The sequence below is a fragment of the Akebia trifoliata genome, chromosome 9 (assembly GCF_017979445.1).
Source record: "Akebia trifoliata isolate Shusen 1 chromosome 9, ASM1797944v1, whole genome shotgun sequence".
Classification (NCBI taxonomy): domain Eukaryota; kingdom Viridiplantae; phylum Streptophyta; class Magnoliopsida; order Ranunculales; family Lardizabalaceae; genus Akebia; species Akebia trifoliata.
In genome coordinates, this window is record NC_141383.1 from 22,829,132 (window position 1) to 22,844,865 (window position 15,734).

The 15,734-nt window shown below is 36.8% G+C and overlaps 1 protein-coding gene across 1 annotated transcript; it reads left to right on the top strand.

Moving 5' to 3' along the window:
• Positions 1-10,323: 10,323 nt before the first annotated feature.
• LOC147394759 (uncharacterized) lies at positions 10,324-14,486 on the top strand. Its single transcript, XM_086453176.1, has 6 exons — positions 10,324-10,694; positions 11,937-12,032; positions 12,112-12,330; positions 13,296-13,392; positions 14,076-14,138; positions 14,233-14,486. The coding sequence occupies exons 1-6, from the start codon at positions 10,353-10,355 to the stop codon at positions 14,424-14,426; spliced, it is 1,011 nt and encodes a 336-aa protein (XP_086309302.1). The 5' UTR covers positions 10,324-10,352; the 3' UTR covers positions 14,427-14,486.
• The last annotated feature ends 1,248 nt before the right edge of the window (positions 14,487-15,734 follow it).

Genomic DNA, 15,734 nt, shown 5'->3' on the forward strand with positions numbered 1-15,734 from the left:
CAGGAGTTTTTGTTTTTGTTTTTTTTTTTTTTTTTTTTTTTTTTTTTTTTAAATTTTATGAAATATCTTTATCAAATGAGTACGATAAATTCAAAGTTTGTAAAACCTTTGGTTGCGACGATCTTGGTATTTTTGCCAATCACAGAGGATATAAACGTCAATTACTCTTTTGATTCATTTAGAGTCATTCCCAGTGCCATGGTGTTGGAAGACTATTTGGGTCTCGGGATTTGGAAAGATTTTGCCGTTCACAGTTTATACTCTTGCGGGCCAGGAGTTGTTTTTTTTTTTTTTTTTTTTTTTTTTTTTTTTTTTTTTTAACCTTTATTGCCCCTGATGCCCATTACGGTTTTCATCAGACCCGGTTTCCACATTTTTACGCATCGACGTCCTTTTTGGGATTTTCATCGTGCTGGTGGCTTTGATCTTGCCATAGTCTGATTCTTTTACTCATAGCGCCCTTTCAGGTTTTCACTATGCCCTTTCAGACCATGCTTGTATTTTTCTAGATTTTTCATTACAACTCTGCTCGGAGTCTCTGTGTCTTTGTGGCTTGGTGACTTAAGTTGAGCTGCAAGATCGACGACTCTACTCTTGTAGGGGTACTCTTTTTTTTTTTTTTCGAATATCCGATCTGGATTCCCCTCTCGAGTCTTCCAACGACTGATAAGACTTTGAAGTCCGGACCAAGTTGCAAGATCATTGGTGTTGTCACTGTCGTTATGTTGCCCTAGAACATTTCCTGATCAAAAAGGACTTTAAGTAGGACGAAACGTTGGCTTAGGCTTATGGTAGTGGAAGGTTACAAAAAGGTTAAGGTCTGGATCTTAGTTTATCTAAAAGTGGAATAAACATGGGGTTCGTCTATTTTTGTTTCGGAAAAGTGATCTATGTCTCCTCCCAGCGTCTCTCGAACTTGTTTAGGCTGGAGATTTGGGTCGAGCCAAGATCAAGTGTTCGAGTTTTTGATTTTCTTGATTTTTTTGTTTTTTTTTTTTTTTTTTTTTTATGATTACATCAGCATGGAGCTGGCATCGACACGGAATCGGTAAAATTTAAAAATGATTACATCAGCACGGGGCTGGCATCGACACGGAGTCGGTACAAATTTTAAAAACGATTTCATCAACACGGAGTTGGCATCGACACGGAGTCGGTAAAATTTAAAAGCGATTACATCAGCACGGAGCTGGCATCAACACGGAGTCGGTACAAATTTTAAAAACGATTTCATCAACACGGAGTTGGCATCGACACGGAGTCGGTACAAATTTTAAAAACGATTTCATCAACACGGAGTTGGCATCGACACGGAGTCGGTAAAATTTAAAAATGATTACATCAGCACGAAGCTGGCATCGACACGGAGTCGGTACAAATTTTAAAAACGATTTCATCAACATGGAGTTGGCATCGACACGGAGTCGGTACAAATTTTAAAAATGATTTCATCAACATGGAGTTGGCATCGACACGGAGTCGGTACAAATTTTAAAAACGATTTCATCAACACGGAGTTGGCATCGACACGGAGTCGGTAAAATTCAAAAATGATTTCATCAGCACGGGGCTGGCATCGACACGGAGTCGGTAAAATTTAAAATGATTTCATCAGCATGGAGCTGGCATCGACACGGAGTCGGTAAAATTTAAAATGATTACATCAGCATGGAGCTGGCATCGACACGGAGTCGGTAAAATTTAAAATGATTACATCAGCATGGAGCTGGCATCGACACGGAGTCGGTAAGACATTTTGAAAAAGAAGATTACATTTTGAATTTTGTACACCAACCCATTAAACAATTTATGCCATGATTATCCACAAATAAACTGAAAGAAATTTCATTGAACTATTGAAAATTGTTTGACAAATAGGATTTTCATTGAATTACAACTTGACTTAGACTTTTTTACATGGACGCTTGGATTTGTTTTGATCGTCATCAGGATTGCTGGGACAATTAGGCTTGCTTCTTTTAGTTCTAACGACTGACTCTTTGAACTCTGCTGGTCCATCTGGATACCCTAAGGTGCGTTTGTTCCACGCCTTCTCAATGAGATGCACTAACTTTTCAGTCAATGGTTCGGGAGAAAAGAATTGTTTGGGTTGAGGTAGCGAAAATTCTATAGGTACTCCGTACTGTTCTGGGATCAAAGCAGGTTGGTAAAAAGATGTCTCATCTAGTCCGATCAAACGGACATAATAGGATCCTTTGGTACCTAAAACAGGATAGTCCGTCATCCACCAAGGGCATCTCAAACCAATATGACGTGCAAGACGAGAATCCAACCATTTGCCCCAAGCCTTGACTGAGTTGTGACGCACTAACATGTTTCTCTTGGAAAAGTGCTCGGGCCTATACTCGAGGGTAGAAGGAATGTCCACAATTTTGAGACGGTCGCAGAGCCACATATAAAGTAGGTGAGGGCTTCCTTTGAAATCCCTTCCCTCACCCTTTTTAATGGCATCCAAACCTGAGAAGGTTTCAGCTAGAATAAGAGGTACGGGATTGGCTTTTCTAGAGAGCTGGGAAGCTATGTCTATGAAAGACTCAGGAACAGTTTGACCCTCGCTTTTGGAGGTCAGTATGTATTGGGCTAGGATTCCTAAACACAATCGATAGTCTCTAGTGGCTCTCCAAGCATCTGGCTTTACATTGATGGGATGACTGCGGGAGTGGTATAGACTCAATAAAGGTATTAAATCCAATCTCCCGTTACGGACTAAGGCCTTGGCTTCTTCCTTTGAAATGTTTAGGCCTGTGGCGAGTTCACCCGAATATCCTGTCTTCAATGAAGGCCTGACTAGAGGACCTGAAGTAGATATCCCCATGATGCCACAATAGTCTTCATGAGTAGGGCACAAGTGCATATGCCCAATGTGGAAGATGTGAAGATATGGGTTCCAACGCTTGGCCATAGCGCGCAAAAGGTTCCAATCTATCTCAAACTCGTGGAAGTACAGAGCGCATCTCAACATGATTTTGCAAAGTTGAATTTCTCTACGGTGTGCATCCCAGTGACAGTTGTTTTGACCAATTGGTCGATTGGGTTATTGCCTGCAGCCAGCATCCTGAGTTGACACACGAGAATAGTTCAGTACATTTCCAAGGTCTATGTAAAAATTACTTTTCTTTTGAAACTCTTTGTTCTTATGGAAAAACTTTCTTGAAAAAACATTTTTTTTTTTTTTTTTTTTGAAAATTTGATTTTCATTTTGATTTGAATGGCCCGTCTTATCATGATCATTGGATCGAGATGGACTGGGTCATTATTGAATTTTTGCAAGAACTGGATTCTTTATTGGGTCGGTGTTGTACCCCTTTAATTTCTGAAAACAAAATTTTGACCCTTGAGGACAATCATACACTTTGATCATTCGCATACATCAATCATCGAGTTTCTTTCAACAACCCGGGAACACCCGCGATAAGTTCGAGTTGTGACTTACAGGGAAGGCTTCTTGACTCTAAGCTTACTACTGCAATGCATTTTTATCTGGCCACTCTTGCCCAAGCACACCTATATACCTCTCAAGCGTACTCAATCAGACGGTACGTGGTGACTTGGTTTGATATACCGTATAGGTGATAATCTAAAACTTCAATTCACTTCTCTGAAGCCAAAAAATAGCCAGTTTGATCCCCAGTTGAGAGGTGGCGCACGATGCTGAGCAAAGGCCCGCTTAAGTACCTCTCGTCTAGAATAGACGTAATCTATCCCCCTCGTACAGTAGGGTACAGCGGGGCAGGATCTTGCTTAGGCACTGGTTTTGACCAAGAAGTGCAATTGATGTACTTGGATTATCTTTTATATACCTATGGGTACGAGTCAAGAGTTGTAGCTTTCATAAATGGTTTTCGCATCCCACGAGGGGACCGACCACGTACTAGTACTACGTTGGCAATCGGGACATGTGACCGTGCGGCTTACAATAGGACAAAGGCTCAGGTCGCTCCAACGTGGGTGTATCAATATACCTTTCAGAATCACCTGATCAAACGGTATTGATGCCCCAGTTTTATATACCTTACGGTACGTGATTGGAGTTGTGTTTTCATGAATGACGTCGCATCTCCGAGGAGACCGGGCCACGCACTAGTGCCACGTTGGCTATTAGGGACATGCAAGCGTGCAGTACAGTAAATTAAACGTGCTAGTGGTGTGTGCAAATAAGATAGGGTGCGCCCGGGGCATTTTTCAGATGAGTGGGCCCGTTGGCCAGATCATAGCATTTTAGATAATTAGTCCGTAAGAGTCGCACATTCATCATCAACCAATCAAAAATTTTTTTTTTTTTTTCATCATTTTTTTCAATTTTACGAATGAACTAATCATAAAAGGACTTCTCATTTTTTATAGTCCAACCAATGATCACTTTGAATTTTCATTTTGACCCATCAAAAAGTGGCGAGCGGTACGCCCTGAGTTTGGAAAAGATGATCCGTTTTGATCTTTTGAAGCCTTAAAACTTAAAATAAAAATAAGTTCCAAGAGGAAAGTTTCCAAGACTGATGTAAGGAACAAGTTGAGCAAAAATAATTTTTTTTTTTTTTTTTTTTTTTTTTTTTAATTAATTTTTTTTATAATTTTTTTTTTAATAAAAATTTTTATGTGCTCATTTTGAGGCACATTGCCTCTGGTTTTTGGCTTGGGCCAAATTTTTTTCCTTTTTTATGCTTTTCTTTCCTACTCATTTTGTATCGCGACGAGACGTCAAACGGAAATGATAGCGTAAACGATAGTAAATGAGCTCAAAAACCGATTCTGAGTTGTCAAAATGTTTCTGACTTCGTCACATTTGGTAGAAAATTTTGTTCTACCCCAAATCGATATGCACTAATAGCTAATCGGAGATCGGACGAGAAAGTTATGATCATTTTAAGTTCGACTGTCCATTCGGCCAAAAAAGAAGAAAAACGACTTTTTTTTTATTTTTTTATTTTTTTTTATTTTTTTTTATTTTTTTATACACATTTTGAGGCACATTGCCTCTGGTTTTTGGCTTGGGCCAAAAAAAAAATTTTTTTTTTCATTTGTTTGATGATACGCATGCTTAAAATGACGTAATCGGAGAAATAAAGTGAAAATCGGATTTTTTTTTTTTTTTTTTTTTTTTCAAGCAAGTAAATAAATAAAGGAAACCTACCTAAACAATAAATACAACAAACACAACAAGTATTGTTAGCTTGCAAAAATAAAAAAATAAAATAAAGATTGAAAACCTTTCCTTTTTTACCAAAATAACCGAGTTGACACGGAGGGTGGAGCCTTTACTCCCCAGTGAGTCGCCAAGCTGTAGACGCGTGATTTCGTCATTATGATGACTACATCTACAATGATTTGGAGTCGCCACCATTCAAGTTGGATGCGGGTGTGAATGGTCACCCGGGGTACATTTTCCAAAAGATGAGATTTTTGGCATTTTAGTGACTCACAATGGATAAGGGGTAGTCAAACCTCGAGATTTGGGTAAGCGGCTCGGTTGGAGAAAAGGGAAGGTGTTAGGCACCCTTTCCTCCCCGCCACGTGGCGGTAACCTCAAATAACTCGATCATTTTTTATTTTTAAAAGAAGGTGAAAAAAATGTGCCACGTGGGTGCATATGTTCCCTAAGTAGGGATTCATTTTCGGCTTGATCATAGGGTCATTTCATTAATGGAAATGACTCTTATGAACCTTAGCCTTGGGGCCCAATCATCAAAAGGGGTAAAATAAAATAGAAGAAGGGGGTGTTAGAAGAGGGAAAGAGTAGAAGGTTAGAGAAGAGAGGGGGGTGTGCTTCAAACCCACCTTGTATCTTGTTTCTTCTTTTCTTCTTCTTGCTTGAGTCTTCTTGAGTCCTTAGTATAATATGAGAGTATGAGAATGGGAAGAGGTGATTAGAGAGAGTAGGGATTTCTTTTGTTTTAGTGAGACTTGTAGAGGATTTGTGTGAAAGAGTTGGTAAACTTGGTGAGAATTGATGATGGTTGTTGGTAGAGAGAGTGTTGGGGAGAAGTTTTGTAATGAGAAGTTGGGGGCCATTTTTGGGAAGAGGATGAGGGTATTTATAGATGTTTAGGAGTTATTTTAGGGATATAATGGGGTGAAGTGAAGAAAATGGGTAGAATGATTATGAGTTTGAGAGAGAAGTGGGTGTAATTTAGAGGAGATTGGAGGGTATATAGGTAAGGGGGGTTAAATGGGTGAGTTTTGACCCAAATGGTTTGGATCCTACCCAACCCATTTGGGTGGAGTGTTTGGTGAGGTGAATTTAAGATGGTGGTTGTGATTTGATTTAAGAGCATGGAGGATTTAAATGGGTGGTTGATGATATTTTGGGAGGGTGAGGGAGATGATGCCATGTGTTAAGGTGGGTGGAAATGAAGGGTTGGGATAGGTTGATGGGAGAGGTTGAGTGTTTGACTTGAGAGGATGGTGTAGGTTTAGGTTGTAGATGTAGGTTTTGTAGGGAATGATGAGAGTAGATTAGGGGAGGTATAGGTTAGGGGTGTGGGTAGATGTGTTTGATTGAGAGAGAAAAGGTGATGGGTTGATGTGTGGGTAGATGGGATTTAAAGCAAATTAATGGGGTAGGTGGTTGGGTGAGGGAGGTGAGATGGGGTGATGACATGTGTCATCTCTTGATGATAAAAGAGTGATGGTTGATGTGGGTTGTGGTTTATGGGTTAGGGTTGTGGGTTGGATAATGAATTGGATATGGTTAATGATTTGTGGGCTTTGTTAGTGTTGGGCTTGGGTTTTAGAAATGGTTTTTGGGTTACGGAGGCGGAGCTGAGTGATGGTGATAGTAGAGGAGGGGTAGGCATCCCAAGTCTCACTTTTTAATTTTTAATTTTTTAGATTTTTACAATCATTAATTGATCAAAAATGCCACGTGTTGGCGAATCGGGCTTTTTTAGGCCCGTTGGTGAAATTTATCGAAAATTTGACGTTTTTTATTTTGGAAGCGGAGCGGTGAATGTTGGGAAGTCGTAAGGTAGGCCGAGTCCTTTTGGTGGCCTCCTAAACCATTGAGAGGTCTTAGGGGCCTCGGTTTGGTAAAAATGTTCATTTTCAATGAGTTGGGCCCTTAAGGCCCGTTGGCCCATTTATTTGGAAAAATCGATATTTTTGGGCCCTTTCGAGAAGTGGCCCGTTCAAATTGAGGTGTCTACACAATGGATAAGTGCCCAATTTAAAACAGTTTTTTTTCGAAAAATATTGAATTGAAAACTAGAATTTTTGAAAATAATTAAAAGAAATTATTAGAGATGCCGTCGTCGACTAATGGAGAAAGAAATTGGTTTATCCCTTTTTTTCTAAGATCAAAAGCCCTATCTTGCATTGAGGGATGAAGGTTAACATGGACAACTTTTAAAAGTTGTGAGTGATTTTGAGAAGAAGAATCACCTTCCCCGCTATCGTTTGATGGATGATCTTCATCTATTTTGCTTGGCACAACAAGATGAAGAGAAAACACCTTCGGCAACTACCCAAGCCACGCAAGCAAACTCATGTGTTTTTTATCCAATCAAATTGTGCTACGTACAGGCGCGGAGTTATAGTGAGGGCTAAAATTTCAAAGTCTATGGATTAGTAAAGCTATTGTGAAAGATTTTAGCGTCGGATTAGAAAAAATCTGTCACTATTGCCCCCGTAAAAAAAATTTACACTATGTTTTTTTCACTCTTAGTTGTCCCCACAAATTTTTTTCTACTCTTGGTTGCCCCCACATGTGCAAAATCCTAGCTCCGCCCCTGGTCAAGTATACACCATTTCAATAATGACATTGTTCTGGATTGCGACTCTCGATCTCGTTCGTGGACGGCATGTACACCTGGGAGTTGGATTAGAACATGAGAAGCCCCTCTCCTCTTACATTCTACATTTGGTTACTTCTTTATGGCTTTATGAACAAGTTTGTGGGTAAATCATTTAATACACTAGTGGGCTTCACGACGTGAACCAATCGTAAATGCAAAAGGATGGGGAATAAAGTTTATACCCAACTCCCATTTGTACATAATCAAACACCTAGGATCATCAATTAAGCTGATTTTGTAGTGTTTATGGGTTACTAGGTTTTGTGTGAGATTCAAGCCTTGTCATCACACCTTCACAGCAATTTTTTTGATTGTTGATTGTTGTGTGGTGGAATTTAGAATCATTTTTTAATCAATAAATAAACGAGTAAATTTTCAGATGATTATAGAAGTTTTCAAAAAAAAAAAAAAAAACGAAAGTGTTACATGTGTTGACATAACTATCACATAATATTGACAAAATATTATCAAATTGTCACCAATTAGCAACATGTTGGAAATACCGAAAACTTTTGTAATTATTTGAGAATTATTTGGTAGCATGTAAAAGGAATGGGGAGTAAGTAATGTAGCTACCCAACTCCCATTTGTACAAAGTCATCAAACACTTTTCGATCAAAGTTAAAAATTGGAAAATTAAAATTTTGAATCAAGAAAATGTTGATGCGAAGTATCAAGGTGGCACGTTTAAAAAATAAAGCACTGTTTTATTTATTTTTTGCTCAAATTCCATGACCTAAAATGGCATCAATCAAACAAATTTTGTAATTTATAAGGAGGGTCGAGGGGTTTTGTAGTTTTAATTTTGTAAATATGTAACAATCAGAGAGAGTTGCTATTGTCACACCAACTGTGCAATTATTTGATGATTTATATAAGAATTGATGTGGTATTAGTAAAAGTTGGTGTGGCAATAGTAGCTCTCTTTTATGTATCCACATTGTTGTGGGCCAAACATTCGATACTACTACACCTTAAAAAGTGTATATATGTATTATTGTGGGCTGAACATTGTATACCACCGGATGATAAAAATTGTGTGATGGTATATTATAAGCACGATTCAACTATTTTTATTATTGTTGGAATGGATGCCCATAAATCTTTACATAAAGCCTATGATCAAGTTGATTTTGTATGATTATGTAGTCGATTTTGAAATAATCTTGAACGATTTGATATTATTGACCCGATCGACCTGAAGTATTTCAATCGGATTTGGATATGGATTTAATGAAAATAAAATGGTTCAGATCTGATTTTAGCAATTAGGGTTCGAGTTGGATTTAGATATGAATCCAAATAAAAAAATTCAAAAATGGATATGTGCATACTCATATCTGACCTGAACCCGACCCATTTTAAGCCCTTCACTAATTAAGCCGATTATATGTACATTGTTGTGGGCCAAACATTCATACTACTATATCAATATGCCATTAACTTGTGAAAATTGGTACACCATTTAACATACTTCTATGATAAAATTCAAATCAACTAGTGATCTGCATATGCAGTTCAATTTATTTATTTATTTATGAACAAGGATGAATGTAGGCTATAAATCATACACGATCTGTACGCAGCTAATATGGCAAGGGCACAAAATTACAACTCTTTTCCTTGTATCCTGAAGAAAAAGATCTATGGTTATGTGCCCTTACCTTTGTCAATCACGTACATCCTACGTATATTTACTGTGTGCATTCATCACAACTCATTTTTTGTAGTCGTCCTACATGACTTCCTACAAGATTTCCTTCGACATTGTGCTTACATAGAACCATCAACTTAGCTCGAGTATACAACACTCATATCTCTAGGAAAAGCATCTATGGTTTTGTGCACCACCACATCAACGTAGTGTTGTAGGAAGTCAGTTTAGTATTTTTCTATATATTTTTTATCTTCGTAGGCCAAACTTTTAATCACACTTAGCTAATCAAACTAATTTTGTTTGTTTGCAACGTTCTCGAGCAAACATTCAATATTCCTAAACCATACTACCAGGTTGATTGGTACACTTGGGTGCCCTTAGTAAAAGTTGGCATGGCAAGTGAAACTCTCTTTTTAAAATTATGAAAATATAATTTTTTTCTTCTTAATATTATCTTCAAAATTCCTTTACTTAATATTTTAAATTACAAACAAAGCCTTATAATACAAGTGCGTTTGCACAGGCCCTCTACTAATAACATACTAATGATAACGGACCAGGTTGAACATTGTTAGGTCTTAGCCCATCCTAGATATAATAAGTTAAAAAATGTTGAGTTTGACTTTACTTTTGCTGGTTCAAGATTAAGGTCCTAATCCTTCTCTTTTCAGATTGGGTTGTTTGTCAAACAATCTCAATTGATACCCTTAGGGCTAGAGGTTAAAGACGAGGGCATTTATGTCATTAGCTTTCCTTTTTAAGAGAAGAACTAGGTCAAGGGGCCGTGTGATAAGTTTGAAAACATAGGGTATCTCTAATATTGACTAAAACGTAGAAATATGTCTAAATTACCAAAATATTACATCAAAATTGCCCAAAAAAAGATGATCCATTTATCTCCACCACAACCACGCACCTTCGTCGCTCCCAACTGTATTTCCTCCATTAAAGCCTCACAGAACAAACCCCTAATAACTGCAAATCGCGTTGTTTCTTCTCTCAACTCTAAATCTTCTTCAATCTCTCTAAAACATGCTGGAATTCGATCTGAGTTGTCTCCAATTCGGGAACAAGGGAAGAAGAACAGCGATGAACCAGTCGGATCGGATTCTTCCTCTACAAGTAGATTCTGCTCGTGTGGACGAAGACACTTTATTGGAGCATCAGGAGCAGCTCTGTTTCCCATTTTTCCTTCAAACGCCTCTGACTTACTGTCTGATTCGAAGGTATGTTTGACTAGATTTTTTCTTGAAATTCTTTTGCGAATTGGGATCTTTGTCAACTTAGTCAAGCTGTTGACTTGACTCATTTCATTATACAATCGAAGGCCTGAGGTCCCTGATGGATTTGGGATTTATTTTTTAGCGTTTTTTTGCAGTTCTGTTTAAGCCTGTGAGATTAACATTTAATTGATACTCGATTGAGAACTCAATTTATTTGATATAATTTCTAGAATTTAAGCATCTGTACTGTAAATTAGCAATACTAGAGTTAGATTCGTACCTTAGAGAGGGTATCGTTTCTGCCCGAAAAATTAAATTTTTAGTGTAAATTTTGTTTCCATGTCAAGAACGTGATGTATTGGGCCATTGGCATGGTTTTACAACCCGGTAAATTCCGTCTTGTCTAGTCCTGGTTACCGAGTTCACCCGGGTTATTATATTTTTTAATAAATAAGGTTGATTAGAAGATGCTCAATCACAAAACCATATTTGTATTTAGGTATTAAGCATTTAAATTATTAGAAAATAAATAATTAAAAAAAAATAAAATGCAAAAACCCAGTTGACTCACCCGAGTTTATTGACTCATATACTATTCTGAGAACATTGACCAAGTTTTATTGACTTGGCAAATATTTTCAAAATAGCATACTTGTCATATCGGATAATGTGATGACTTAGGCAAGTCATCTTGGTCTCGAGCAATTTTTTGAGGTAAATAATTATATAATTCTGTTCTTGGTGTGGGGGTTGAGATTTTTTGTTTTAAATGGTTTTGTGTTGCAGACCGATAAAAAAATAATTATATTATTCAAACCATGCACCCAAGAAGAACCAGTGGTATTCCTCAAGCTAATTTCGAATATAAAATAATCTCAGTCAGGATCAGTAACAAAGTAGTTATTTTTTTACATTTTTAATGCGTTTGGATATACTTAAAAAAATAATTTTTTTTAAAAACTTTTTAAAGTTAAAAAGTTAAAAAGCTTGTTTGGGTTAATTTCGAAAAACTACTTAAAAAAATGTGAATTTTCTAAAAAAGACAAAAGGAATCTACTTTCAACTTTCTAAAAGATACTTTCTTCTACAGCTACTTCCTACTTCGTATCTAAAGAGAGGCTTCATATAAAACAATCTGCATCTTGAAGGAAGCTATGTCAGTAATTCAGGAAAAATCACGGTCCAAGAAACATTCATATTTAATGTTGTTGGGATGTAGATAGTGACTGTAAGTACTGTATTCAGGCTATGTTGAACAAGATTCACTCACCAAGACCGGGTTGGTACGAGGAATTTTATGCGTTGGCTTTGGAAAAGGGCATGAAATCTTATGAAGCTGAGGTTAGTGGTTTATATACACAACATATATTGGAGTGTGTTCATCTCTGACTTCACATAATTTTTCGTTCTTCTTGGGAAGGTTGCAGGTTATAAATCAGAACTCTTTGCTAATTTGAGAGGAAAGAGTACGAAAGTGTTGGAGCTTGGTATTGGGACTGGTTCTAATCTCAAATATTATGCTGGTGATGGTAGTGTCCAAGTTTTTGGGATTGATCCAAACAGAACCATGGAGAAATACGCTACAGCAGCTGCAGTCGATGCTGGTTTACCATTAACTAATTTTAATTTTACACAAGCAGTATGGCTCTTTCTCAGAAAAATCTTGATATTCTGATATTTTGTTTGTGGATTTGTGTGTGTGTGTGTGTGTGCGTGCCAAGTGCTGGGTGGTGCGATATTTACAAGGAATTCATATGTTTCTAATTATGCTCTCTATTCATTTAGTACCATCTAATACATTTGTTTCTCTGAAAAATCTTGCTATTGTGATATTTTGTTTGTGGATTTTGTGTGTGTGTGTCCCAAGTACTGTGTGGTGTGATATTTACTAGGAAATCATATTTTTCTAATTATGCTCTCTATTCATTTAGTACCATCTAAAACATTTGTTTCTTATAACGATGTTCTCTTCCATTTAAGTCCACTCGATTGGCTAAAAACCCAATATCAAATCCAACAACAACATTTAAAAAAAATAAAAAAATAAAAACAGTTGGGAGTTGTGTACTATTCAGGCAGACCTCCACTCAAAAACTTAAAATCAAAGAGAAACCCCAAATATTACCATTCAGTTTCTTCCACTTCTACAAAAACGAAACCTGGGCAAAGCAACCAGAATACCGACTTACTTGATCTATTAAGGATTCTCAACAAGACCACAAGAACACACCAAATACATGAAATAGAACAAAGCTCTGCCCTCAAAGAAGAGAAATGCATAAATAATTGGCAAAAGGCACTTAAAAAGGGCCAGGTTCTCTGCTTGATCTCTACATCTATAGGGAAGGTAATAACATGGCAGATAACCATGCTAGGTGGGGTGGGTGCAAAGATACTACTTTATACCTGGGACTTACCCACTCTTGGAGGTGGCCTGATTTGTATTACATTTTCTGTTTTCTTCATGAAGTGAGAGTTATTAGTTTTTGGTATAGAAGTTGTAAAGTTGTTAATTGAGAAAGTTTGGATTTTATCTCCCTAAAACTGCAAAGGCAGTTTCCACGGGAGATTGAGTTATTAAGACATTGAGATTGTTTTCTGCAGGTTGGAGAGGCTTTGCCAATGAGTGACTCCTCCATGGATGCTGTAATCGGAACATTGGTGTTATGTTCTGTCACTGATGTTGACTTGACACTGAAAGGTGTTTGGTTTTTCTTTGGACTTTGACCTTCTTCTTGGATTTTACAATTGATTTAACAGCTTGAACTCACCATGGAGTTTCACATACAGCGACAGTCTTTCTGTGAGCCATTGAAACTCAACTGAATAATTGATCAAGTTTCTTAGTTTGTACAACTTGTTCTGTAGTCTGTTTTTTGGGGTCATCAAGTACTTTGTCGGGTCTCTTTATTACTCAATTGGGCATACTCTGGGTTAGAAGTAAACCACATTATACGTTTAGCTTAACAAGTTAATCAAGGATGACTCTATTAGGTGTGTGCCTTGGTCAATTAAGCTTTCAAGTATTGTGAAGTTTACCTTACCACAAAAGCCTTTCCTGCTAGTCCCATACTCCCATAACCTGATAAATCTATTTGATGGGCTGTGACTTGGTAAAGGCCCAATGTTTTATGAAAATGACCAAAAACACTGAGTGGGTGTTGAGGACTTGAGAAGAATTATGTCTAAATGAAACTGATTAGCTATTATAATATATTTATTTCGTAATTTTATTAAAAAATTGGAATTTGGGTAAGCGTGAATAGTGTAGATTGAGATGAGAGAGAATTAGTTATTTGAATTTGACAAATTTGTAATATATTCTACTCGACAAATTTGTAGAACTTTAGTTGCTAAAGGTACCATTTTCCCAATTGTAATCAGAAGTGAAGAGGGTGCTGAAACCGGGTGGTCTCTACATATTCATCGAACACGTGGCTGCACAAGGTACATTTTGTCTGATATTCTTAATTTATAGATGAGAATAATATGGAGAGTTTTGATTTAGTTTACCTCAGAATTGGATACCTTTGTTGTGCAGATGGAACAACCCTCAAATTCATACAAAGTGTTTTGGATCCTTTGCAACAGATAGTTTCTGATGGGTGTCATCTCACAAGGGAAACAGGAAAATATATTTCTGAAGCTGGTTTTGAAAATGTTAACATTAACACGGCTTTCTTGGGTGCAGTCTCTCTTATAGGCCCTCATGTGTATGGTATAGCTTGCAAGTAAAATAATTCCCAACATAAATAATGCATGTCTTTTAATAAATGGTACTTTTGTTTAGTCCCACATCGGACACTTATTGCCTTGTCTCTCTGCTTTAAGCTCCTGGTGCTCTCCACTCATTGACAATTGGTTTTTAGTTGGACCCCCAATTTTATCAAGGTATCAGAGTGGACCTTTCCTCTATGTCACTCAATTCATATCTCCATGTGCTTTGGCCCAATCTGGCCCACGCGTGCGGGGGCGTGTTGAGTTTAACCCCATATTGAACCCCAAATTTATCAACTCTCTCTCTCTCTCTCTATGAGAAGTTGGTATTGTAAATTGTAAGATCTTTTTTTTTGAAGTTATTTTTTAACTTGATTGAAATTGTTAAATTCAATGACTATAAATCATTAATGATTTTCGGTGTGTGAACCTAGTGAGAGGTGGGGCAAATGTTCATGGGCAATGGCTCTAAAAGTCATCAAAATTATTGAAGTAATGAGGTTGTGGCATTTAATAATATAGTTTTTTGTAAAAATAATTATTTTTGAAATTCTAAATCGAATTACGGCCTTTTTGGCATTTATATTTATATAAAATAAATATTTATTGTGAATTTAAACCTCATAAAATAAGGTTTATGTTTTAACAAGCATCTATTAATTCCATTTATAAAAAAAAATTATATCCAATATAAATATTATAAAATTTCTATAAATTAATTTGAAAAAAACATTTGACTTGTTAGATAAATAAATTAATTAGGACATAACACCTGTGCCCATACTCCTAAAAAATAATGCTTGTAGGTCATGAATTCGATACCTAGTATGAGCATTAATTCATCATGGGCCACCTATGATGACGCACCCTCATTTTCTTTGTGCGTGTGTTTCATGTGCCCTTGGGACTAGTTCTTGGACAAGACCATGGTTTATAGAGTTTGGACTGGTCAAAGCCCAAATACATGCCCGTCCATTGTCTATTGGGATATTTTGTTATAAAAAAAAAATACATCTATAAGTGATTTAGAGTTTATACATACTCCTCTACATTTTGATAAATATTTGAGATACCTAAACGGCTAAATCAATATGATGTTAGCTTCATCTCAATCTTCTCCAATAGAACAGTAAAAAAGAGTTGTGTCGGAGTTACAGCAAGATTGTATCTCATATCTCACTTTCCTGATGTGAAAGTATTTAGGAACCACAAATGCTTTTCATCGAGATTATTGTTTTATTTATTTATTTATTTTTATAAATTTTTTATTAATTAAATCGGTTGGTAAATTTCATTTCAACTTATTCAATCTTGCCTTTAATCCAT

Excerpts from the sequence above, each read along its gene's own strand:
- LOC147394759 (XM_086453176.1), top strand. The coding sequence starts at position 10,353 with ATGATCCATTTATCTCCACCACAACCACGCACCTTCGTCGCTCCCAAC. Across the intron at positions 10,695-11,936 it reads ACTTACTGTCTGATTCGAAG|GCTATGTTGAACAAGATTCA; the intron begins GTATGTTTGACT and ends TACTGTATTCAG. Across the intron at positions 12,033-12,111 it reads TGAAATCTTATGAAGCTGAG|GTTGCAGGTTATAAATCAGA; the intron begins GTTAGTGGTTTA and ends CTTCTTGGGAAG.